Genomic DNA, 23,497 nt, shown 5'->3' on the forward strand with positions numbered 1-23,497 from the left:
TAACTTGGAAGAGAAGTGCTAACATCTTGAATTGTAGATTATCCACTGAGTTGAAATGAAAAGAAGATATGCTGTTTCGAGATTGGCTAAGAATGACAAAAGAGTTGGCGTCACAGATATTGAATACACAGTGAGCTGGCGGGGGGGGGGGGGGGGGAGGATAGGGTGATTCTAACCAAACATGTGGGTGTTAGCTCAGTTATGATCCTAAACAGGATCAGATTGTAAAGCAGGACGAAAATAGTCGTGTAGCGGGACCAGGACAAATTAGTACACAGTTGAGCCTTTTAAAAGCCAAGGTGGATGTCTGCTTTTTTATAACGGTGTAAAAGACAAAAGCTATCTTATGTAACAAGAATTAGAATTAGAATGAGCCAACTGAAGAAGAAAGAATAAATGATCTGACAAGATGTTGTCACTCCGAAGACTTCATCTACACCCTAATAATTCCCAATTTCTGCTCCAGCCCAGACCTCAGCTCCGAGTCTTATTGTCACCTGGCACACACATAAATGCTACACAGTGCTCATACAAGGCTCACACACTGGGTGCGGAGTGACTGCCTGCACTGGGAAGCCTCAGAATACCCTGCTAGCTACCTCTTACTCCCACCCGCTTCACCTGCCATGAAGGTGCACAGATTGAGTGGCTTAAACAAATAGCATTTATTTTCTCATAGTCCTGGGATTAAGGTCTGCCTGATTTCAGTGAGGACTCCCTTCCTGCCTTATAGATGGCCACCTTCTCTGTGAGCCTCCACAAGCCTTCACTGGGTGTGAATATTCTGCAGTATCTCTCTTTAAAAAAAAAAAAACAGTCTTATCTGATCAGGGCCCTACCCTTATGATCTCATTTAACTGAAATTACTTCCTTACAAGCCCTTTCTTCAATTAAAGTCACAGTGGAGGCCTAGGACTTCAACCGATGAGCTTGGGGAGAGGACACATTCAGTCTATGACATCATGCTACTCTCTTAACGTGTCCCCATATATGTGATCACTCTCTGTTCTGTTGTCTTCCTGCTTCGGTGCCCGCACTGGCTTTCCTGCACTTTGCCCTTCCTGCCCATCCCCCTGTAGAATTATCTTTCCAAAGCAGACGACAGATCACTAGGTATCTATCAGGCATTTCTCCTAATACCATATCATCTCTACATTCTCCCAACAACCCTGCAAAATGATAGTTAGCCAAAGACGGCTCAGAGAGGCTAAGTGAAGGCCCAGTGTTGCTCGGGGTCAGCTCTGAACCCAAACTGCGCTCTGAAATGCATGTTCCTTCCATGAGTGCAGTCTGAGCATCTGAAAGGGTTCTAGGCCCCCAAATACCCAGGACACCTGATGATAGGCAGATGAGTTTGTTCATCATGCGACCTCAGCTTCTCTTTCATCAGTATTTATGGCAAAGCTGATTTATTTTTCTGATTCCATCAATCAGGACCTCTGAGTTGCTACCGTTTTGCAAATGAGGAATAAATATTTTTAAATCAAACTAGAAATCTATATTTTTCCTGTTAAGGAAGAGTTCTTAGATGTGACTCCAACTATGCATTCACAAATTCACTTTTACTTTTAAGGGTAAAATTTTACCAGCATAAAATGACAAACTATTGTTTCATCGTAGTTTCCTGCTAGCTGATGGTCTAGCTTCCATTCGCTGAAGCAGGGCTACTGCCTCGACTCACCAGAAGGTCAACTTGAACCAACCGAGTAAAGCACTCAGTTCCCCCACAGCCCTTCAGACACTGCTGAGGTTTGTGATCTCCAGCATTGTTCTACAGCTGCTCCGGGCACTTCTGCACACTGGGCACTCACAGTCTCAACCAAATACACACACAGGCAGCCTGAGTGTGCCCGCCTTTCTTCCTGCCTTGGTGTGGAAACCATTATTTCTGCAGACATGAAATCAGAGTTATCTTTGTTTCAAAAAAAAGTACAGACAGGCTCGGAGAGGTACCCTGCTGAGTTGCTGGAGGTTCTGGGGAACAGTCCATTCAGCTCCAGTTAGTCCCATTATCCAGGAGAGGCAGAGCATCCAGGAATCTGAGTACTCTTGGAGTATCCAGGCACCAGAGTCTCCCTTAGAGCTACACATCCATCAAGGGTCACCCCAGGTGCTGGTCTGTGGTCTAAGGCCCTGTGGGCTCCTGGCCACCTGGTGGACAAGCAGTCAGGCAGACAGGCGTGTGTCTAGACCACTGCTGGCTCCTCAGACACTGCTTTGCTGTGTTGGGTAAATGGCCCAGTTTCCATGCCCACCCCACAGGCCTGCCCTGCCCCACTCCCGCCGCCTATTTAAGCTAGAGGCCCTGACTCCAGCCAGACACAGCCAGCTTCCAGGACCAGGAGAGGAAAGCAGCCTGCTCTGCTCACCCAGGGATGAAAGGTCCTTCTGTTTCAGCATTTCCAACGGATGCCATTTCAAACCGGTGTGTACTAAATGATGTCAATGAAGGGGCTATGGCTAGAACTGATTCTGCCCTACCTGGGAGTATATTGAGATGGGTAGTTGGCAGAAGAAGGCTCTAATTGGATTTTCCCCATTTCTGACTTGATATGACCCGATTTTCAAAGAGAAAGAAAGACTGTCGTTTGTGAAGGGACAAGGAAGAACATATTTCAAAACAAGGTCTGGCTCAGAATATCAACTATCTCATTTTTTTTTCTTTTCTTTGAAAAGGGGGCCTATAATGTCAAGGTTGCCAAGATTCCATTTCCCTTCAGGAACTCCTCCCTAGAACCAGTTCCTGTCATTTAGTTCTACTTGGAAACTACATGCAGGGAATTTTGGGAATGGGGGAGCTATGCAGTTGGTGGGGACAATCTGGTAAACTGTAGGAGGTCAGAGACTAGAGACTGGAGTGAGCTTCTCCCACAGTGGCTGTCTTGAGTTCCACAGACTGTTTTGGTCACCACTGTGATTTCCTCATCTCCTTTCAGGCCCTGACTGCCTTGATGTCCCCTCTCCAGCAGGAAGGACTGCCCAAAGGGCAGTGGAGGCTGAGAGTCACACAGGCTCAGGCAGTCGGGCGTGACCTGCCTCCTTTAAGTTTACTTCCAGGGGCTTGCTAGCCTGTATTCTTGAATCACCCACCTATCAAGAGTAAGGAGGGAGGATTCCAAGGAGAGGATCAGGATATCCCCCAATCTCCAAGAGGCCAGGTCAGCAAGATAACTTGTCAGTTTCCACTGGGCTGGACTCCCAAGGAGTAGGGGTGGGGCAGGATCTTCTCTCTGAGAGAAAAGGCCAGGGTACCACATGGAACTGGGGCCTCTAGGGAATTCAGAGTCACCTTGAATAGAACCTGAACCTATGGACCTCCTCCTACTCACCCTGACCAGAGAGCACCTAAACTGATGCTCCTTTGAGATGCTATCCATAGTGAGCCACGCCCCTGCCTTATCCCCCAGTGTTCCAGTGGAGGGATGCTGGAGGACAGCTGGACTAGAGCCAGGCTTTCCCTGGAGCCAATGTCTCAACAGAGGGAGCCAAGCTATGAGAAAAGACACTCCCACCAGGGCTTCCATGATGTATTTGGTTATGAGAAAAAGATGAATTCAGTCTCAAATTTCAGATTCATTCAGTGATCAAGTATGGTCTTGTGGGGAGGTCTCTAAGGAATGCGGTGGGTAGCCTTACTCAGGATGCGGGGATCATAGAAGGGCTTAAGACAGTGCAGGACAATGGATTTGCAGAAGGTGGAGGGCAAGAGGAGGGTGTCTCTGGCTGTTTTGGGTAGCGGCTGAGCTTGATGGGGCAAATGGCAGGACAGTCAAGGATTGGTTAGTGATTGGTGCGTGATCATCACATGAGGATGGGGCGGAGCTGTAGGAGGGGGCCCTACAGGAGACGGGACAACTTTTCTAGGGCATAGGGCCAGGATCCCTGGGCTGCGGAAGCAAGCGGGGTATCGGGAGTCAGTCACATCATGTCCAAAGACCTCCACTCACAAGAATCGCCTCCGACGACACAGCAGGGTTCATGAAATGCCCTTGCTCAGCCCTCCTTCCGATGTTCTGCATATCTTTCCTTCTTAACTGCTACAGATATTCCCTCTGGTTTTTCCCCATAACGCTGCTTCCTTCCTGAACTCCAGCCAAGGAGTCCAGGAACCCCCTTTCCCGACCAGGCTCTACCCCGACAGACCTCCCCCCCCCCCTTTCTAAGGGAGGCAGAGATTACACACAGCTACCAGAGAGCACTCTAATTGTTCTGGCTTCGCCTACAAGATTAAATCCGAGTCCACAGCAGAATTTGCCTCTTTGCAGTGCCCCTTTCAACCTGCACAAGGAGGGCCCGCCTGGGTGCAGCAGTCCACGTGGAAGGATCGTCCACCTCGCGCGGAGCCCCTCCTACCTGTCGATCTTCACTTTCTGTTGCATAAACCCCGCCCTCATCCCCTCTGGCTGCACTCCTGTTAGAATAGCCGTACCTCAAACTCCAGTCCCGGCGACAGGGAGGGTGTGGCAGTGCCTCCAGGTGAGGCGGAGCACTGAGGTCTTTGTACTGGCTCACCTGTGTGGCTGTCTCGTTCCAGTCACTTCTGTGAATGGCTCCTCTCCTTTCAGGTCCTGATTGCCTGGACGGCTCTTCTCCAGAGACGAGGACACAAGGCCCCAAAGGCCCCTGCTCAGGTAAGCCAGACTTCTGGAGCTACAGGAAATGAACCTCTAGGCTTCCTCTCATGGGCTACTTGTTTTGCTCTGTATTATGGCTTGCTTTCTTTAGTTTTGGGTTTTCAGATGAGGTCTTAGTATGTGGCCCAGGCTGACCTGGAATTTACATTCATGCCTAGCAATGGGTTATGTGTTAATATTTTTACCTAAAGAGGTGCTGAATGAAATCATTTAAGAAAGAGCTATGTTGTTCTCTAAAGGAGTTTGAAATTGGCTCTAGGAAATCTATGTGGGCTTGCCGTTCTGCGTTCTGCGGAAGGTGGTGGCAGCACGAAGTGGGAGTGGCTGCACGCCCAAGCCGTGGAGAAAAGTATTTCAGGGTAGAGTAACAGGGTCCCGACAGTGCGACCAGATGACTGTGCTCACTAAACTATAAATTCTAATGCTTTCCCCTCTAAAACCCAGAATGGTAAGGGCATTGCGAAATAATCATTCTCAAACAACCGGTGGACTGGCGCGACATTGGCAGAAAGCTGTTTGGCAATATTCATCAGAAGCTTTAAAGTTTCGTTTTGATCACATCAGGGGAAGGATTCAAACTACTGAGTATTCAGAATCCAGGGATAAAGCAGACAGAGGAACACAAAGTAACCCTCTAGAGTCAAGAACCTCAAGCCAAGACCACTGTAAGAACCCCTCCCAAAATACTGGTAAACCAAATGTGTTCTGGGCTGCCAGGGAGGTCGCCAGGCCAGGAAGGAGCAAGATTTAGGGTTCAAGGTAGTAGTGACTGTAAACGCAGCAACAATGAAGCCAGGCCCCAGAAAGGGAGAACAACCACTGGAGTCTACACCCAGTAGGTGGTGAATGGAACCTTTAGGAGGATTAACACACAGCAGGGGTCTTACCCTGTGGACGCTGAAAGAGACGGACTAGGCAGACAGGGTGGGAACTGTGCCGTTCTCCCCCAGGACTCTGGCTGGGTGGAAGGGGGTCTGGGACTGGGTGGTTCTGAATATGTCTGCTTATCATCTATACTTAGCCTTTCTGAGAGAGTAGAGAGAAAAGGGAAGCTGGAGTCACATGACTCAACTGCCACCTCTCGGGATCTGCCATTTATCCCCGAATCACTGTTTCCTCATTGTACGTGTCTGGGCATGTACAATGGGGTCATCTGCACCCATGTGGGGTGGCCGTGAAGTATCAAATGTACCCTTCACGACGAGAACATGGTTTCTGAAGGTGCTTGACAACTGTCCACATGGCCCCAAAAGGCAGGTGGATGATTTCTGCTTTTCTATGCTCATTTCCAGTCTGTCTCATGTCTTTGCCGTGCCCTGGTTCTTGGCTGTGTCCCATCTCAGCATACAGAGAGAAAGAAAGCAAAAGGAAAGAAGTCTGAGGTCCTGAGTGGCTGCCGGTGGACTCAGGACCTGGCTTCCTGAAGCCATTCTGGCTGTGGTTCAATGTCCTTAGTGTACAAGGCTGCCACCTGTCAGTCAGGTAGCAGGCTTCCTACTCCCTACTAGCCACAGCTCAGGGGCAGATGGTGAAATCAGCCCGTGAGGGCTATGGGCAGTGGAGGTGTCATCGACTTGTCCCTCTTTGGGCCTCAGAGTTAGAAAGCAGTGCCCTCATTCTCTGGGAGGAATGGAAGACCCCACTGGCTTAAAGTATGGGACATGCTGACATAGCTTGAGCTTCTAGTCAGAAAAAAAAAAGAATAGAAAGAAGAAAGACAGCAGGGGAGGGAGGGGAGATTCAATAAGAGCTTTTACTTGTTTAATCCCTGTTTTCCTGCTCTTTGCCCCGGTCCTGTGTCACCATCTTTCTTGTCCTCTTGTTCTCAAGACCACTCCTTCCCAGAGCCATTTGGTCAAATCTGTGTTACAGGAGCTAGTCACCTTTCTTTTCCGGGGCTGCAGAAAGACAACCAACTGCCAAGACATATGTGTCTGTTTCAGGCAGGCCTGAGGGCTGCAGTGATCTCGGGTGGGACTGGCTGAAACTTAACAGAAGGATCATTATTGTGCTCTGGAAGCTGAGCTCCTCTGCTGAAGCCACATCCTTCTGCACAGATGCGGGCCAAAGCAACTGTCCCTGCAAAGGTTCCATGGCAAACTGCTCAGGTCTGAGCTCTTGGGGCTCCAGAAGTAGGAAACATAGAAACCGGGCTGCTGGGCAGAGCCCGCTCCCCCGCCAAGTTGATGGAGCATCAGCAAGAGCCACCAAAGGGCTTAAGAAGAAGCAATGTAGTCTATTGTGCAGTTTAGAAAGAACCCACCAGTGACCAGGTGAGCCAGAGGAAGGAGCTAGGTGCACGGGAGTCGGGCAAGGCTACTGTAGTTTGTGGTGGGAGGTGATTTGGCTCCAGAGGCAGAACTGCAGGCTACGGAGAGGAGGCAGGATATAGAAGAGGCCCATTGCTCAGCAACAGGTGAGATAGAGCTGGGGTTGGAAAAAACAGAAGAGGAATAACGAACCTGAAGGGGAACTTGTCACTCAAATGCATGGGTCAAAAGTCATGAAGCATCTGGGCTGGCTGTCACTCAGGAACAGATATCCCATGAGGAATCACCTGAGAGGGGTGGGGAGAGACGGGCAGTGGTGGTGCACGCCTTTAATCCCAGCACTTGGGAGGCCGAAGCAGGTGCATCTCAGTGAGTTCAAGGCCAACCTAGTCTATAGAGCAAGTTCCAGAACAGCCAGGACTGTCACACAGAGAAATCCTGTCTCGGGGGGGGGGGGGGGAGGGGGGAGGGCTGGGGGAGGGGAGGAACAGCATCAAAAAGCTTTGAGAAGGAACAGTTGTGAGTGCAGGAAGAGGGCGAGAAGGATGGTGACAGAGGACCAGGGGCAGAAGGTAGGGAGCTAGAAACAAGCAGCTGAAAGCCCTGAGTCTATCCCTCTATTCCTCTCTCCCTTCTTCCCTTTCCCTTCTTCCTGTGCAGGGTATTGAACCCAGCGTCCTGAGCATGCTAAGCACTCAGCCACTGGACCACGTCGCCAGCACCTGGCTCTAAGTTTTATGGCTGTCTGTATGAGACAAGCTGTCACCACTCTAACTGAGGCCAGCCTGGAACCCTTCTGCCATAGACTTTCTAGTTTTGAGATTGTGTGTATCACTACACCCAGCTTCTTGGGGTTATTTCCTAAAGAGATTCTGATTAAAAATGCATGAACTGTGTTTTCGTTAGTGCTGACATATTTATGGAGACTTTCTTTGCAAAACTTGCCAGCAAGTCCAGCAAGATGCACTGCTCACCTTTTCTCTATGAGTTGGGAATGCAGCTTCAAGCTGAGCTGTCACTCCGTCACTCAGCCAGCCAGCGGGCATCATGCTGTGGATGGTTATGTAGGTTGACCTGGGATACACGGTGTCCTATCTGGACACTGTGTCTTTAAACTAAATAGCAGGCTTGGAGAGATGGCTAGCAGTTAAGAGCATTGGTTACTCTTCCAAAGGACCTGCATTTAGTTCCTAGCACCTACACGGCAGCTCACAACCATCTGTAACTCAGTTCTAGAGGATCCATTGCCTCTTCTGGCCTCCAAGGGTACCAAGCACATATATTGTACATAGATATACATGTAGGCAAAATACCCATACATATAAAATAAATAAAAAAAATAAGCCAGGCGAGGTGGTTCGGTTCATACCTTTAATACTAGCACTCAGGAGGCAGAGGCAGGCTGATCTCTATGGTTCAAGACTAGCCTAATCTACAAAGTGAATTACAGGACAACCAGAGAGATATCCTGTCTCAAAAATAAATAAATAAATAAGTAACAAATAAATTAAGCTAAACAAACCACCTCGGGGAAACTGAGTCCAGCAGCCCCTTCTCATGCTCACAGTACAGAGGTGTTCCTCCCTGTGTTTGTCTCCTTCTTGCCTGTAAGCTGTCACCGTGGTCACTAAGGGGTTAGCCCTGGCAGGCAGGACTTCCTGAGTGGCTCCATCCCTCTTGTGTCCACTCTCAGCTCCCTGACTATGTCCCTACTCACCCTTGTTCTACCCAATACTCAACCCTCTTGTCCTCACACCCTTTAGAGGACACCTGCACCCGCAGTACATGCATGGTCGCCAGTGTTTCTCCTGCCCTTACAGAGAAATACCCCCAAGAAATCGTACTGACTTCCTGACATACAAGTTCCCTGCTTAAGTTCTCTGCCCTGGCCCTGTCTGCTGTCCAATAGAACTGACTCCATAGTATCTATCTGACCACACCCTACATCTTGGCTCTGATTCCAAGCAGGGACTAGGAAATACAACCTTACTTTGCCTCCTGCCTCTAGCTGCTCTAGAGGTAGAAGTCCTAGCCTAGCTTTGGAGACGTGGACAAAAGGGGAAAGTCTGCCCTACTTTCACCCAAGCAGAGCGTGCTCATCCTTTCAGAGGCCACTCTGAAACTGTATCTCTGTCTACACTAGCAGTCTGGGTACCTGTAACTAGTGCAGCCAGAGCCGAGAGTCCTTCAGAAGAGCAAGATGTGAAGCCCAGCTCTCAGCAGGGAAGCAAGAGGACTGTGAGTTGGAGGCCAGCCTGGGCTACACAGTAAATTCCAGAACATCAAAAACAGTCTCAAAAGACAAACAAGCATGGCTGGGGTGGTGGCTCCGTGTGTAGAGTGGCTGGCGTGCTAGCATGAGGACCTGGATTGGAACCCCAGAACCCAGGCGCCTTAGTTAGGGTTACTGTTGCTGTGAGGAAACACATGACCAGCAGCATCTTGAAGAGAAAAGGACTTATTTGGCTTAAATATCCTAAGTCACAGTTCGCTGGGGGAGGCCAAGGCAGGAACTCAAACCAGGGATGGGCGACTGGGGGATGTGACACAGGACACCTGGAGGCACGAGCTAATGCAGAAGCAATGGAGGAGTGTTGCTTACTGGCTTGTTCCTGATAGCTTGCTCAGCCTGCTTTCTTATAGAATCCAGGGCCACCAATCCAGGGGTGTTACCACCCATGAAAGTCTGTGCTCTCCCCAGTCAATTACTTATTAAGAAAATGCCCTTCAGGTCGGCCTATGGCCCGATCTTATAGAGGCATTTTTTTTTTTTTTTTTTTTTTTTTTTTTGGTTTTTTGAGACAGAGTTTCCCTGTGGCTTTGGAGCCTGTTCTGGAACTAGCTCTTGTAGACCAGGCTGGCCTCGAACTCACAGAGATCCGTCTGCCTCTGCCTCCCGAGTGCTGGGATTAAAGGCGTGCGCTACCACCACCCGGCTTAGAGGCATTTTCTTACTTGAGGTTCCCTCCTCTCAAATGACTCTAGCTTGTGTCGAGTTGACATCAAACTAGCCAGTACCACCATGTAAAATCCAGGTGTGGCAACACCTATCTGTAGCTCCAGTGCTGGTAGACAAAGGCAGTTGGATCCTAGGGGCTCACTGGCCAGCCATATGGCTAAAACTGTGAACTCCGGGTTCAGTAAGGAACTTTATCTCAGAAAGTAAGACTAGAGAAAGAAATCTTAATATCAACCTCTGGCTTCCATACCTACATACCCTCACGGGCAAGCACACCCACACAGGTAAGCGAGCACACACACATACACACACACACATCACAGTACACACATACATGCACATATACAAAAATACATATATAAAACAACCAAAAACATGAAGTACAGAACTCAACAGCTAAAAGCAGGTGTAGACAGGGTCACTGCCACCAGATGACCAGCTGACATAGTTGAAAACCAGAGCCTCTAAAAGCCCTTAGTATTGAGGACGGGAAAGGTGACAGTACCTATAAAGAACAAGGAGGAACCACAGAGCCCCATAGGCTCCTCTCCAGTTTGATGTGGACAAAAGATTGGTTTGCAGTCAAGACAACAGACTCCAGCAGCCCTCAGCTCCCTCGCAAGTGTATGGACTGGTGGCTGGGCAGCCTCACACGTGGGTTGGAGGACTTCCTGATCTGTGCATCCTCTCTTAAAGGAGGGAATTGTGGTCAATTCTCTTGAAGCCAGCGGCTTCCATAGTGGTGTATGCAGGAGTTCCTGAGTACAGCAGTGGCCGGGAGCCAGAAGTCTTTGACAGAACCCAAGATAAAAGACCCTGACCCTTAGCACGGAGTGACACCTCAGTTCAGAAAACCCAGATTCAGCTGCCCAGGGCTGTAGCATGGTTGGTGGTGTGCCGCATAACTGATTTAATTCGCTCACTGGTTAATCTCCGCATACATTCTCTGGGACACAGTTTGTTAAATGTTCTTTGCATAGAAAATTTCAGGCTGGATATGGAGTAATCCATTAGAAGAATGTCAGCAAGTCTGTTCTGCTTCAGAAAGAGTTGCTGTCTCCATCTGTGCTCTCTAGTGCCTGACATGCCTGTACACGGCTCCGTCAGCTAACCCGTTCCCGGGAGAAACGCAGTGCGTGAACTTGAGCCTAACACAGGTCTACATAAATTCCAGCATTTGTATGAACTTCTTTCTCCTACAGAAAGCATGTTGCTGTTTCTTCTTAAGCAAAGGCTGTTCTTCAGTTTGTCTGGCTCTCAGATCATTGGTATCAGCCTTTGTGCCAGGGGCCTCAACAGCAGGGTCTGCGAGATCCCAGGCTCCTCTTGTAACTGTCTCCAAGCAGAGACTCCTGGCTCTGGATGGGGCATCCTAGGGCTGGTGCTACTTCCTTGGTACTTAACCAGCTAAGCCGCCCCTCTTACACATCAGATCCCTCAGAACTCACCAGAGGCAATAACATGGTCTGTGGGGGATTCCAAGAGCAGCTACTTGGACTCAGACTCCAGTGTCTGGCAGTCTCGGAGCTCTAGCGGGCACAGGCGCAGGCCTGGCTGTATGTCAGTTGTTTACCCCAAATCATGTCCGCTCCAGTTCTGCACACAGATGCCCGAGTGGTGGAAGGCCTGTGGTCTCCAAGCCCATTCTCATTGCAGAGAAAGCCATGACCCCCAAGTCTCATCCTCCACAGCACAGAACTGGCGGAAGCCCTGTAGCTTCTGCTTCAGCCAATTTTATCAGATGGATCTGGTGCAGGCAGGTTCTTAAGCATAGTATCAGGGACCACGGGAATGAGAGGGGCTTAGGCAAGGATTTAGGACCCAGCTACATCCCAGCTTCTCTAGCAATGTTGTCATCAATTGCAAAATCGGAAGGGTGAGCAGCAGAGACTGGAGTGGCCATATTGGCTGAGCACCCGTGCACCCCTTCCTCTGACCTAGCTTGAGATTTGCTTTCCAAGCACACACCGGTTGGCTTCTTCTGGGCCTTCTAAACTCTGCCATGGAAATGCCCAGGCTGGCCGGTGGAAAGAACAACTCAGAGCTGCTTCCAGCCCAGTCCTATTCTCAGAAACCACATCATGAATTAATAGCTCCCACGGAAAGTTTCTTTTTGAAAATTTTATGGACCCTCAGCCTGCACTTTGCTTCTACAGAACCCGATGACTCTGGCTTATACGAGCAGCCCATGACAGACGGCTCTGGTGCAGCCCTGCCAGGAGGCAAGCCTGTACATCTCCCAGTGTCCTTGTCCCGTCATCCAGGAGAGCAGTGCCCTTCTGTAAGGCCAACAGCCCCATGAGAAAACTTTGAAGGCTCTAGAGCCTTTCCTCCTCTCCCTTCCCCTCCCCTCCCTTTCCTTTCTTTTCTTTTTGATTCTTGGAATGAAACTCAGGGCCTCGAAGATGCTAAGGAGGCACTACAGCCCAGCTCTTTTCGGGGCCTCTGAGGTAGGGGGGGTCACAGTGGTAGTGATTCTCATGATAACACAGAAACAAGGCAGCCTCAGCACTAAGTGCTGAAGTGCCTGCCATCTCCAACTAGCCCAGCGGTTCTCAAGCTGTGGGTAGTGACCCTCTGGGGTCAAATGACCCCTCCACAGGGGTCGCCTAAAACCATGAGAAAACAGATATTTGCACTATAATTAATATCAGTAGCAAAATTACAGTTATGAAGCAAAATTACAGTAACAAAAATAATTTTATGGTCAGGGGTCACCACAGCATGAGGAACTGTATTTAAGGGTCACAGCATTAGGAAGGTTGAGAACCACTGACCTAACCCAAGGGATTTTCATCCATATCTAATACAAAGGAAACTAAGGCTTAGAGCACTAAAGTCTCGTATCCATCAGGACCGGTGACGCCACATACCTGCGCTCAGAACTTGTGACTGCAACTTCTGTCTGCTCAGATCACAGTCTCCAAGGGATGCCTTGAGGCACGCAGACCTGCAGGGCCCTGACTCAGGGGGATGGCTCTACTCTTTGCCAGGGCACAGCTGTGGGCAGCTCAGGAGTTCTGCACATCTGAGGAACACTTAGCTTTAGAAAGACTGCAGACCTGGTGTACACAGAAAAAACAAAGCCTCTTCAGTGGTAATGACAAACTCTCCAAAGTGACTGGAGCAGAGCAGAGGGACTGTCTGGCTCCCAGACGAGGTCTACAGATCGCAGCTTTAGGCAGACAGATCAGAGCTGCAGTGTGTTAGGAAGACTTGGCCTCTCTGTTCTAGCCCTAAGGTCTGTTTTCCCCTGAGCTGGATTCATTCTCAAGGAAGGATCTAGAAACTGCTGGCTCTCATTGTGGTTTTCCATCTCAGAGAAAATGTAGACTTCTCTCCTAAGTGGTCTGATCGGAGTTCCAGGGAACACTCAGAATGGTCCCAGTGGTGTCAGGGAGTATGGTGCTGCTTGCTGTGGCTACATCACCTTGGAGTGACGCAGGGCAGTGTGTCTGCCACTGCCAGAGAAGTGAAGCCAAGCAGGAGGATGGAGGTGGAGCTGGAGTGCTTCGGACGGAGAAATAGGAACAGGCATTTACCTGTGTCTGGGGGGTGTCACTGCTTCAGTCTGTATAATATTTATGGCAGACTCTAAACCCCAACTCTATCTAGGATATGGCTCTTTCAACCCCTCCCCCAACTCAGAAAAGCATCTGTCTCTTGTCAGTCTTTCTGTCCTCCTAGCGATGAGCTGACTCCAAGTTTAAGCAGCTCAGAGCACACGTTGCCATGCCAACTCCTCCACGGCAGCATCTAGGCAGAATGGGCTGGCCTGATCTCGCAGCCGCTGGTGAATGCAGACACATTCGGGTAATTGGATTGGAGCAATCCACAGGCCTTCCTGTGGAAACCTAGAGCTTGATGCAGCTCCTGTTTAGACTCACAGACTTGGAGGACATTTACTCCAAGAGTCCAAGCTCATAGTGGGAGAGAGAGCTCAGCAGGCCTGAGGGTCAGAGGACAGGGCGGTAAAGGAGGCACAAGCCCCAGACAGTGCCATATGGAGCAATTACCAGCCCTCCAAAGTTCAAAGAGCCCTCAGAGATGCACAGGTTTCCACACAGGGGTCAGGAAAACTGGTGGCTTCCTTACCTTCCCACTGCAGGAGAAATTCAGATTCAAAGTCAATATCCACACAGGTCCCTTGGAGCTACTGTGAAGCTGTGTCCTCTGAATCAGCATGCCAGCTAGGTCCATCTCTCAGGTCTGGCAATCCTGGTCATTTGATGCTCAATGGGACAGTCATGCTTCCCACAGTCTGCCCAGACAGGACCATTCCTAAGGATTCCCCTCAATGGTGAGGAAAGATCAGCCACTTCCCATGCTGTGGTCACACAGGTTACTGATTAGGAGTCAGGGGCCTTCATGTTAACTTGTATGGCCATACAGAAGCAGCTTGCTATTGATGCCTTGGGCTCCCCACAAATGCCTGGGACTATGTTCTTAAGGTCTTGCAGAGGAGTTGTCCACCTTTTCCTCTTCCACATGGACTAATGGTTTCCTGGGCTCCCAAACATCCCTGGGCCAAGTTCCTCTTCCACCTGCATCAGCCTGTGACCCAAAGAGCTCTCTGTCCCCTCTGATCATGCATAGACCAGACCAATCATCACTGCAGAGGAGAGGGGCAAGTTGGTGAAGGCTTTGGCTTTGGCCCTAACAGTATGAGTAGCATCTGTGAGGATCCAGAGGGCACCCCGGTTTAGTCAGGATCCTGGAAGTCCTGTGGGTGGGCTCAGGTCCACCCTCTTAATGATGCAGAACCTACAAGCTGGGGAGAGAAGATGGCACATGGGGTAGCTTCAGGAAATGGAGCGAAGGAAGCAAGATGATCAGGTTACAGCCTGCCCCTCTAGACCTCATAGGAACACCAGAGGTAGGCACTGATATCCTATGCCGTGATCAGTGCCAGAATATCATTCAGGCTAGCCTGCCTCCCAGGCTGAGTGCAAGACCATGAATCGCAGGTGAGAAGAGAAAGCCGGGTCTGGACATCCAGTGGAGAGGCTGGCTCCCAGGAGTCCTGCCTCGGGGCACCACATAGCTCCCAGTCATTAACTCCACAACTCACAATGAAGGGATCAGGGGTCTGCTAGGATCCCTGAGGACTGAGGACCCCAGCTCAGCTATTTCAACCATGGTATGGAGGGGAAGAGATGGGACTTTTAGTAATCCTGGAAACTACACAAAGGGGACCAACCCAAGGGCGTCTGTGGTCCTAACATGAGAAACCTTGAATGATCCACCTAATCTAAGAGGTTGAGGTGCAGAAGCTCAGCATGCATAGCCTTGGAGAGACCCGCTAACCCTTTAATAGTGTCCATGACAGACCTTGCTTGCAAAGCTACCAGATCAAGGACATGGAAAAGAGAAGGAATAACAGGGAGAATGGGGTCCCATGTCCAAAGCCAGACACATGCCTGACCCCGTCTAGACAGTGCAGACAAGAGAAAGAGTGCAGCTGAGCCCCTGCCTATGCTGTACAAGCCTGGGGAAGCCACACCCCTCCATGGCCACTCGGCTGAGCATTTGAAAACTCTGGGAAGCTACCAGCCTCTCGTGTTTAACTGCAGTGCTCCTCTTTCATGAGGAGAGTGTAGATCAGACTAATTAATGTGTGCTGTTTGTTTACCCCTCCTTTCATTCCCCCAGACAAAATAATTATCCGGAGCTTTAGAAGCAGCCTCGTCCGTGGCAGTCCTTCTGTGTCTTTTGTAGCAGCAGCTTCCGTGTGTAGACAAGGGAGCCAGTCAGGGCATGGCAGTGGCAGCACCCAGGAGAGTCCTCCTGTGCAGTGCTCCTGTGCAGTGCTCCTGTGCAGTCCTCCTGTGCAGTGCTCCTGTGCTGAAGAGGAGGCCCGGGGTAGCCGTGGAGGGAGGACCAAGGGACTCAAAGCTGCCTCGTCTTAGAGGGGCACAGCTTCCACTCGCCCCTGGAGCTACCACCCCAGACCCTCCCCTCCACCAGCCCTACAGTAGAGACTACAGGGCAGGTAGAAAGATCACTGCAAACTAGAGACTTTGCCAGAAGGGTTTCTGGGGTCACAAGAGTGGGGGCAGCTGAAGATGGATTCTCTCTCCTCGTTCCCTAAAGTCCCATCCCAGCCAACAGCTAATCCCAATCGGATCAATCAGTGTCAGGGTTGAGCCACACGGGACGACAGAATGGGTAATTTTCTCAGGACGCCTTTGATGAAGGGAAGCCTGGCTCGCAGGGATGCTGTGGACACTGCAGTGGCTCAGCGGTGCAAGCATGCCTCCTCCCTGATACTTTCCCCATATGTCATCCATGGAGCCCACATTACTGCCCATGGGGGAGACCTGACCCTGACCACAGAGAGATTGATTTCACAAGAGCTTCCCAACCTGAGTGGGCACTCAATCAGCAGGCTGTTTATCCCTCAATGGTTTGTTTCTGCATTTGTTACTTCCCTCCCCAAACAGGGTGGCTTAGAGCCACGGCCTGGCCTCAGACAAACTTTATGGAGCTTCTGCTGGACAGAATCATAGAAACAGCTCCAGCTCCAGGCCAGTGACAGCCTGGTGTAGGGACAGGGTCAAGGAAGAGTCCCCTGAAGGAGAGAAGTCTCAATTGAGCCCTGGAGGGTACAGAGGGAAGAGGGGATGGCAGGAGTCAGGAAGGGGGTGCAGGAAACAGCCACGAGCAGGTGCAGAGGGGTCTGGCTGGCAGCAGCTGCAGCTGGAAAGGAGACTGTGGCTGATCCAGGGTGGGAGGGGGAAGGGAGCACAAAGACATGAACATAAAGGGCCCAGACAGAAATTATGAGTCTGGGCTTTGTCTCCCCAAACAATGGGGTCAGTGGAGGGAGAGAGAAAGGGAGAGGGAATAAAGAAGAGAGATGCTAAGTGGGTCCTTCTGGGTACTACACAGTGTGAGGGGCACTTGTGATCGCAGACAGCAGTGATGGGGGGGAAGGGGAAGGGAGACTGGGAAGTGGTCTGCTCAAGACTCTGGGGTGACATTCGAGTGGCCCAAGGAATGTAGCTGGGGCCCTCCCCTGGGGTCTTGTTGCTGAATTCAAGGACCACTGGAATGCCTCAGGAGACCTCATCCCACTGCCCATTGCTCCTGCAGGGTCTGCCCCTGGTCCCAGTGGGTCTGGCAGAGACGGATGGGCATAAACAGGCAGCTCCGTATCCTGTATTTCTCCCTCTAGCCAGGAGGGCTTCTGCCAGCTCCTCATTGAGGGCCAAGGCTGAACACAACCAGTCAAGTGTGATAAGGAGTGAGCTGTGACTCTGGCTCCGAGCTGGAGTCCTCCCTCTGGTGAGCAGTTGGGGTAGTAAACAGGCGCGGTGCTCTGCCACTGCCCAAGCCAGGCAGCAGGTGTGGGAGGTTACTGAGTCCTCAGACCCAGCTGGGGCTCTACTGAGAAGTCTTCACTTGGCTGTGCTTGTGTAGAAACTGTGACCTTCCAGTGTTAGCTTCAAAGTGACTTCCCTTGAGAAAAGTCAAATCTTCGTGCTTCTTGTTCATCAGAATTAGACACAGCCACTGGCTTAAGCTCCTCTTTGGACATGAAGCTCCGGTCCTCCCTCATCAGCCTTGGGGATGGTGGCTGCAGGGCTCTTGGGCACTGACAACTGTGGGGGAACTCTTCCTCCTGACGGCTGGAGGAAATGGCTGCCTCCACTCGCACTAGCATCACGATCCACCTCTGTTGATTTATCCTATCTCTGAGGCACTTTTGCCTTGAGACTTCCTGGAACCTTTCTGTAGCCCCTTCCCTCTGAAGCCCCATATCTTCTGGGGAGGTAGGCATATCCCAAAGTACAAGTAACACAAACTGCAAAGACCACGCCACTGCTCTGGGGGACAGACACCCCCAGTGGAAGCTACCCGGGCAAGGAGGTGAAGAATCATCTCTAGAAGGCTGGTGTCTAAGCTGAGCTGTGGAGAGGGGGGAGGGAGCAGGACACAGAGCTATGGCAGATCCTCACCGTGCGGTCCTGGCACCACTGTCAGAGTGAGGAGGAGGTGAGCGTAGTAGGTGGCCAGGCTGCAGAGCCTGTGGACTGGCGGAGGAAGTGTCCTTCCAGCCACTGTGTAGGTGGAGGCCGATAATGTTGATGAATTGTAACATTGCTCTCAGCCTATTCTGAAAGGTTCATCCGGGGCAGAGGGAGGGTAGTATGAATGATACCTAGGTCTCTAGTTGGGTGACCAGGTCTCAGGAGGGAGGAGGGACGTGTGGCCAGGATGAATGGTGGCAGCCTGGGTCCTACTGAGGTGTCAGGGACAGAAGGGTGCAGGTCACCGAGAGAAGCAAACATTGCCCTTCCCTGCCTGGCTTAGAAACCAAAATGCAGATCATACATGCAGGATTTTCCCCTCAGGATGATCAGTGTGGGTCCCTGGAGGCTGGGTAAACATGAGACTCTTGTCTTTATTGACTGGGTAATCAGCACAGTCAGTGCACCTGCCTGGGTGTGGTCAGGCCGCTCTGAGAAGTACTGTGACTCAGTGCGGTGGGGCAGGGACCCAGGATGGACATATTTAGGTGGCTGTTGGCTCTGCCAGAAGCTGCATCGTGGACAAGCTGGAGAACTCTAGAGCTCTGACCTAGACTCACACTGCCCCAGGAAGCCTCTCCAAGTGTCCAGGCAACTGTCATGGTAACTTGGTAAACTGTTCATTCTGAAAGTTGGTGAAACGGTCTATGCCTGGGCCCCAACCCTGGCTAGAGTTCTGCCGGGTCACCGTGGGGTAGAACATAGAGTCTGTTGCTCAGGAAGCTGAACCATGGTCAGAGTAGGCCGCATGTGAATGAGGCTTCCCCGCTCTTCTGCCCTGCTAGCCACACTGCCCTCTGCCCTGTAACCTTTGGCCCCTTTTGTCTTTCCTGGCCTAGTTGGTCCTAGATAAAAGGTGAACATGTTTGCAGCTCCTCTAGCCAAGGCTGCTGCCTGTGCATCTGAAACACAACCCTGGTCCCAAAGGGCTTCACTTGTTTCTAGCCAGGGTCAGTCCTGGCATACCCTTTTGTACTGCTAAAGCTATGCCCTTCTGTAAACAGGGGCCATTTCTTAAGCAATTAAGTTACAGAATCAAGACTGCCAGTTAGGCAAAACCGTATACAAAGCTGTTTGTTCCAAGAAAACAAAAATATGTAGGCAAATGGAATGTGCAGGGGCATTCTTCTGACCCCCAAACACTCCATGTAAAACCGATTCCCTGGTTTTCAGAGCAGTCTAATTTAGTAACGGCCCCCCTCCCTCTCTATTTCTACAGGTTCTCAACAGGCTTTGGTGTCCAAGCATGGCCCCTTGAGGCGAACCATGAATATCTGCAGGACACTCACTGCTGACTATCCAGAGTCACACCTTGCCAGGAGGTGACCCATCCTCCATCTACCCCCAGCTTGCCCACCCTTGTCTGGGAAAGAGCTGCAGCTGCCAGGGACATCATGTAGTAGGGCCGGCTGCGGCGCCCAGTGAGCTGCGATGGTTTTGTACACGACCCCCTTTCCTAATAGCTGTCTGTCTGCCCTCCACGCTGTGTCCTGGGCCCTCATCTTCCCATGTTACTGGCTGGTGGACCGGCTGGTGGCCTCCTTCATACCGACTACCTACGAGAAGCGCCAGAGGGCAGATGACCCTTGCTACTTGCAGCTGTTCTGCACCGTACTCTTCACGCCAGTCTACCTGGCGCTGCTGGTGGCTGCATTGCCTTTTGCCTTTCTTGGGTTCATCTTCTGGTCTCCACTGCAGTCTGCCCGCCGGCCCTACTCCTACTCCCGCCTAGAGGACAAGAGCCCAGCTGGTGGGGCAGCCCTGCTCAGTGAATGGAAGGGCACAGGGGGAGGCAAAAGCTTTTGCTTTGCTACAGCCAATGTCTGCCTCCTCCCGGACTCGCTCGCGAGACTCAACAATGTTTTCAACACCCAAGCGCGGGCCAAAGAGATTGGGCAGAGAATCCGCAATGGGGCCGCCCGGCCTCAGATCAAAATCTACATTGATTCTCCCACCAACACTTCCATCAGCGCAGCCAGCTTCAGCAGCCTTGTGTCTCCGCAGGGCAGTGATGGAGCCAGAGCTGTCCCTGGTAGCATTAAGAGGACGGCCTCTGTGGAATACAAGGGGGATGGTGGGCGACACCCCAATGATGAGGCTGCCAATGGCCCAGCCTCTGGGGACCCGGTTGACGGCAGCCTTGAGGACAGCTGCATTGTGCGAATTGGTAGCGATGAAGGAGGCCGGCCACCGGAAGCTGATGACCCCGCTACTGGGAGCCAAGCCAGGAATGGGGCTGGCGGGGCCCCAAAGGGCCAGACGCCCAACCACAATCAGCGAGATGGGGATTCTGGGAGCCTAGGCAGCCCCTCGGCCTCCAGGGAGTCCCTGGTGAAGGCCCGGGCAGGGCAAGATGGCGGTGGCAGCGGAGAGCCGGGAGTCAACAGCAAGCTCTTGTATAAGACGTCAGTGGTGAAGAAGGCAGCGGCCCGCAGGAGGCGGCACCCTGATGAAGCCTTTGACCACGAGGTCTCGGCCTTCTTCCCGGCCAATCTGGACTTCCTGTGCCTGCAGGAGGTGTTTGACAAGCGTGCAGCTGCTAAGTTGAAAGAGCAGCTACACGGCTACTTCGAGTACATCCTGTATGATGTTGGGGTCTACGGCTGCCATGGTTGCTGCAATTTCAAGTGTCTCAACAGTGGTCTCTTCTTTGCCAGCCGCTACCCTGTCATGGACGTGGCCTATCACTGTTACCCCAATGGGTGCAGCTTCGATGCCCTAGCCTCTAAGGGAGCTCTGTTTCTCAAGGTAGGCATCCTCAGCTCTGCCTGAGGACTACACACCAGCTGTCCCCAAACCGCATGACTAAATGGGCCATAGCCCCTGCCAACCCTTATTCCCTGGGAATCCTCGCTCCCTTGATGGGGGTGATTTTGGAGCCAGACAAAGCTTTTCATGGAACTGAACTTATGGCCCCCAGCTCAAGCACAGGAAACCCATGGGTTCAGGCTGAGTCATCTGACCAGTTTCTCAGATCTGAGTCACATTTACTTATCTGTATAGTGGGATGGGTGTGACCCAGTATGTTGAAGTCCAGATGGGATGGATTCAGAGCCTCTTGTACTGTATGGGGTGATCATAATGGTGGTGGTGGTTGCTGTGATGAGGGATGGAAACAGACAAGCTCATCTCCATCAGCACACGGCAAAGACCAGAGTAGAACATGAGTTCAGGCCGGCATACGGGCTCTCAGATCCCCAGCCAAAGGCTACAGTCACCGAGACATCTAGCTTCACCGGTACCCCCCTCCTGTTGTCAGCAGCTGCCATGCCAGGCTCTCTGCCCACCAGCCCTTGGCTTCAACTCCAGTCACTAATTAAAGCAAATCATGATTATTTCAGCTAATCTGGATGCAGTTGGAGGTTTTAGACCGTGGTAATTTGGTCATTACACATTCTCTTCAATGGAGCTGGAGACACTCAGTGTCGACTTTTTGTTCTCTATCTAAAAGCCAGTGTGTGTGAATTCAGAGTTCTCTGAAGATCATCTGAGTGTCTGATGCAGACGGGGTTTCTATCCTCAGGGGCAGCAGCTGTTTTGCCTGTGCTTCTCCCCTTAAAAGTGAGACTTGACTGAGGGGCTGCTTTAGTGGGGGACTCCAACCAGGGAAGGTTTCTTCCACTTCTGTTCCAGTCTTAACCTGTGCAGGAAAATACTGAGCCAGTGCTTGCTGAGAGTAGGGGCACACTGACTCCATCCGAGTCTGTTGGGGACAAGGCAGTCACTCTTATGCCCCATCTTGGGGTGCTCAAGGTCTCTTGCATGGTTCTGCCAGAGTTATGGTCCCCAGATTTCCAGTTACAGAGACACAGGTCTTCTGACACAGTTCCAGCCTTCCTAATCTGACATATGGTTCATTTGTATTGCATTTGTGGATATATTGTCTTGGTGGCCAGAGGAGCCTTCTGGGAAGGAAATGTCATCAGTGGAAAGGTGTGTCCTCTCACCTGTGGCCTGATATAAACGGCTGTGAGCTTAGAGACGCCTACCCCCAGATGACTGCTGTGCAGAACAATCCACACGTCCACTCCTCACCTTCCTTCTCATTTGATACCCTCAGACGACAACCTCTCCTCTGTGGCTCTATCATTAATGTTCTTTTTGTCTCCCTTTACCTCATGGTTTTCAAACTGGTCAACAGATATGTTGCCTCATTCAATTCCAAAACTTTTTGAGCTGGCCAGTATGTTTTTCATATGAAAATCTGTTTGTAACATCTCTCAACACCTTGACAGGCCTCACAGCACCAGCTTGTCTGTTTTATTGTTTTTTCCAGACAGGGTTTCTCTGTGTAGCCCTGGCTGTCCTGGAACTAGCTCTTGTAGACCAGGCTGGCCTCAAACTCACAGAGATCCGCCTGCCTCTGCCTCCCGAGTGCTGGGATTGAAGGCGTGCGCCATCTCTTGTTTTCTTACAGCTGAAGTTTGGGATAAACCATGTAGCCAGCTCTTTACTTCTCAAGGCTCCCCTACTATCAACTCTGTTCCCCCAGAGAGTGTGATCCCACAGCCTCCATTTCTACCTTTGCTGGTAAACCTCATCCTTGTCCCAGCCCAGCCCTCTCCCCGGTGCTCATCCTTGAACCTGGCTGACACCCGAGTACATCTCATTTACTCCTGAGCAAGCTCAGCATCTGCCCCGCCGTCCTCACCCAGGTTCTCCATCCTGAAGCCAGAAGAAACCAGCCACCTTGACTGCACCTTGTGCCTGTTCAGTTTATCCCAGGTTCTTCATTTCACTTTCAAACGCCCCTGGCTCCAACTTCACCATCTTGGTGAACCTCCTCTCTACATTTGCCCATTGGGGACGTGGCTGTCTGACGTCCTCCAGTGTGGCCTCCCCCTCCTTAGGTCTGATTCCCCTTTCTGCCCTTACCAAACCACCTGAGGGCCCTCCATATCTCATGCTCTGCTGGTCTTAGTTTTGCCAAGCACAAGCTAGTTTTCCCTTCATGGGCTCTTTGACACCGTGTTCAGGTATTTTTTTGGACTGCTTGTCCAGTCAGATGCTGCCTTTGAGAGCAGAGCTGTGTTGAGTTGGATTCGGGTTTGAGTGTCCTCCTGGCACAGAAGAGGGCCAGGTCCATACGGAGGAGCAAGGGATGTGTGGCCTGCCTCACCCTCAGAGCCACAGTACAGACAAGGGCTTATTCCTGTGCTGAAACACATAAGGAGGGGCTGCTGAGTTATCTTTGGGAGATACAATTAAGATGCCCATTTTTATGAAGCTAGCATTAGAGATGACCCGCCTTAGTAAATCAACTATTTGTTGAGCCAGGCCCACCCAAGGTAACTCTACCCTAGTAAAGGAAGGGTCAGATTTGGGGGAAGTGGAGGCATGAAGGTGTGAAGAAGCTACTGTGGAAGGAGGGGGAACTCAGGATGAGACCAGTCTATGCCAGGGGCCCCACACAAAGGACACAGGCAAGAACTCTGCCCTAAGACCAAGGGACTGCAGGAGACCATGTCCTATAAAACACAAGAAGCACCAGGCAGTGGTGGCACATGAAGGCAAGGCAGTTGTAGGTCAACTTGGTCTACAGAAAAGTTCCAGGACAGCAGGGCAAAGAGAGAAACCCTATCTTGAAAAACAAAACATCAA

General features: G+C 51.2%; 1 protein-coding gene across 2 annotated transcripts in view; it reads left to right on the forward strand.

Annotated features, from left to right (window-relative positions):
* Positions 1-23,497, forward strand: part of Smpd3 (sphingomyelin phosphodiesterase 3) — an 81,107-nt gene that overhangs the window by 49,607 nt on the left and 8,003 nt on the right. Inside the window, exons 2-3 of one of the 2 annotated variants that reach the window (XM_038312691.1) lie at positions 4,566-4,631; positions 19,116-20,644. In XM_038312691.1, the coding sequence (XP_038168619.1) occupies positions 19,328-20,644 (1,317 nt within the window). In that variant the 5' untranslated portion in view covers positions 4,566-4,631; positions 19,116-19,327. Of the gene's footprint in view, positions 1-4,403; positions 4,632-19,115; positions 20,645-23,497 lie in introns of those variants that run through there. The other variant, XM_038312690.1, reaches the window with a different exon arrangement.

This window comes from Arvicola amphibius, chromosome 15 (genome assembly GCF_903992535.2).
Source record: "Arvicola amphibius chromosome 15, mArvAmp1.2, whole genome shotgun sequence".
Taxonomy (NCBI): Eukaryota; Metazoa; Chordata; class Mammalia; order Rodentia; family Cricetidae; genus Arvicola; species Arvicola amphibius.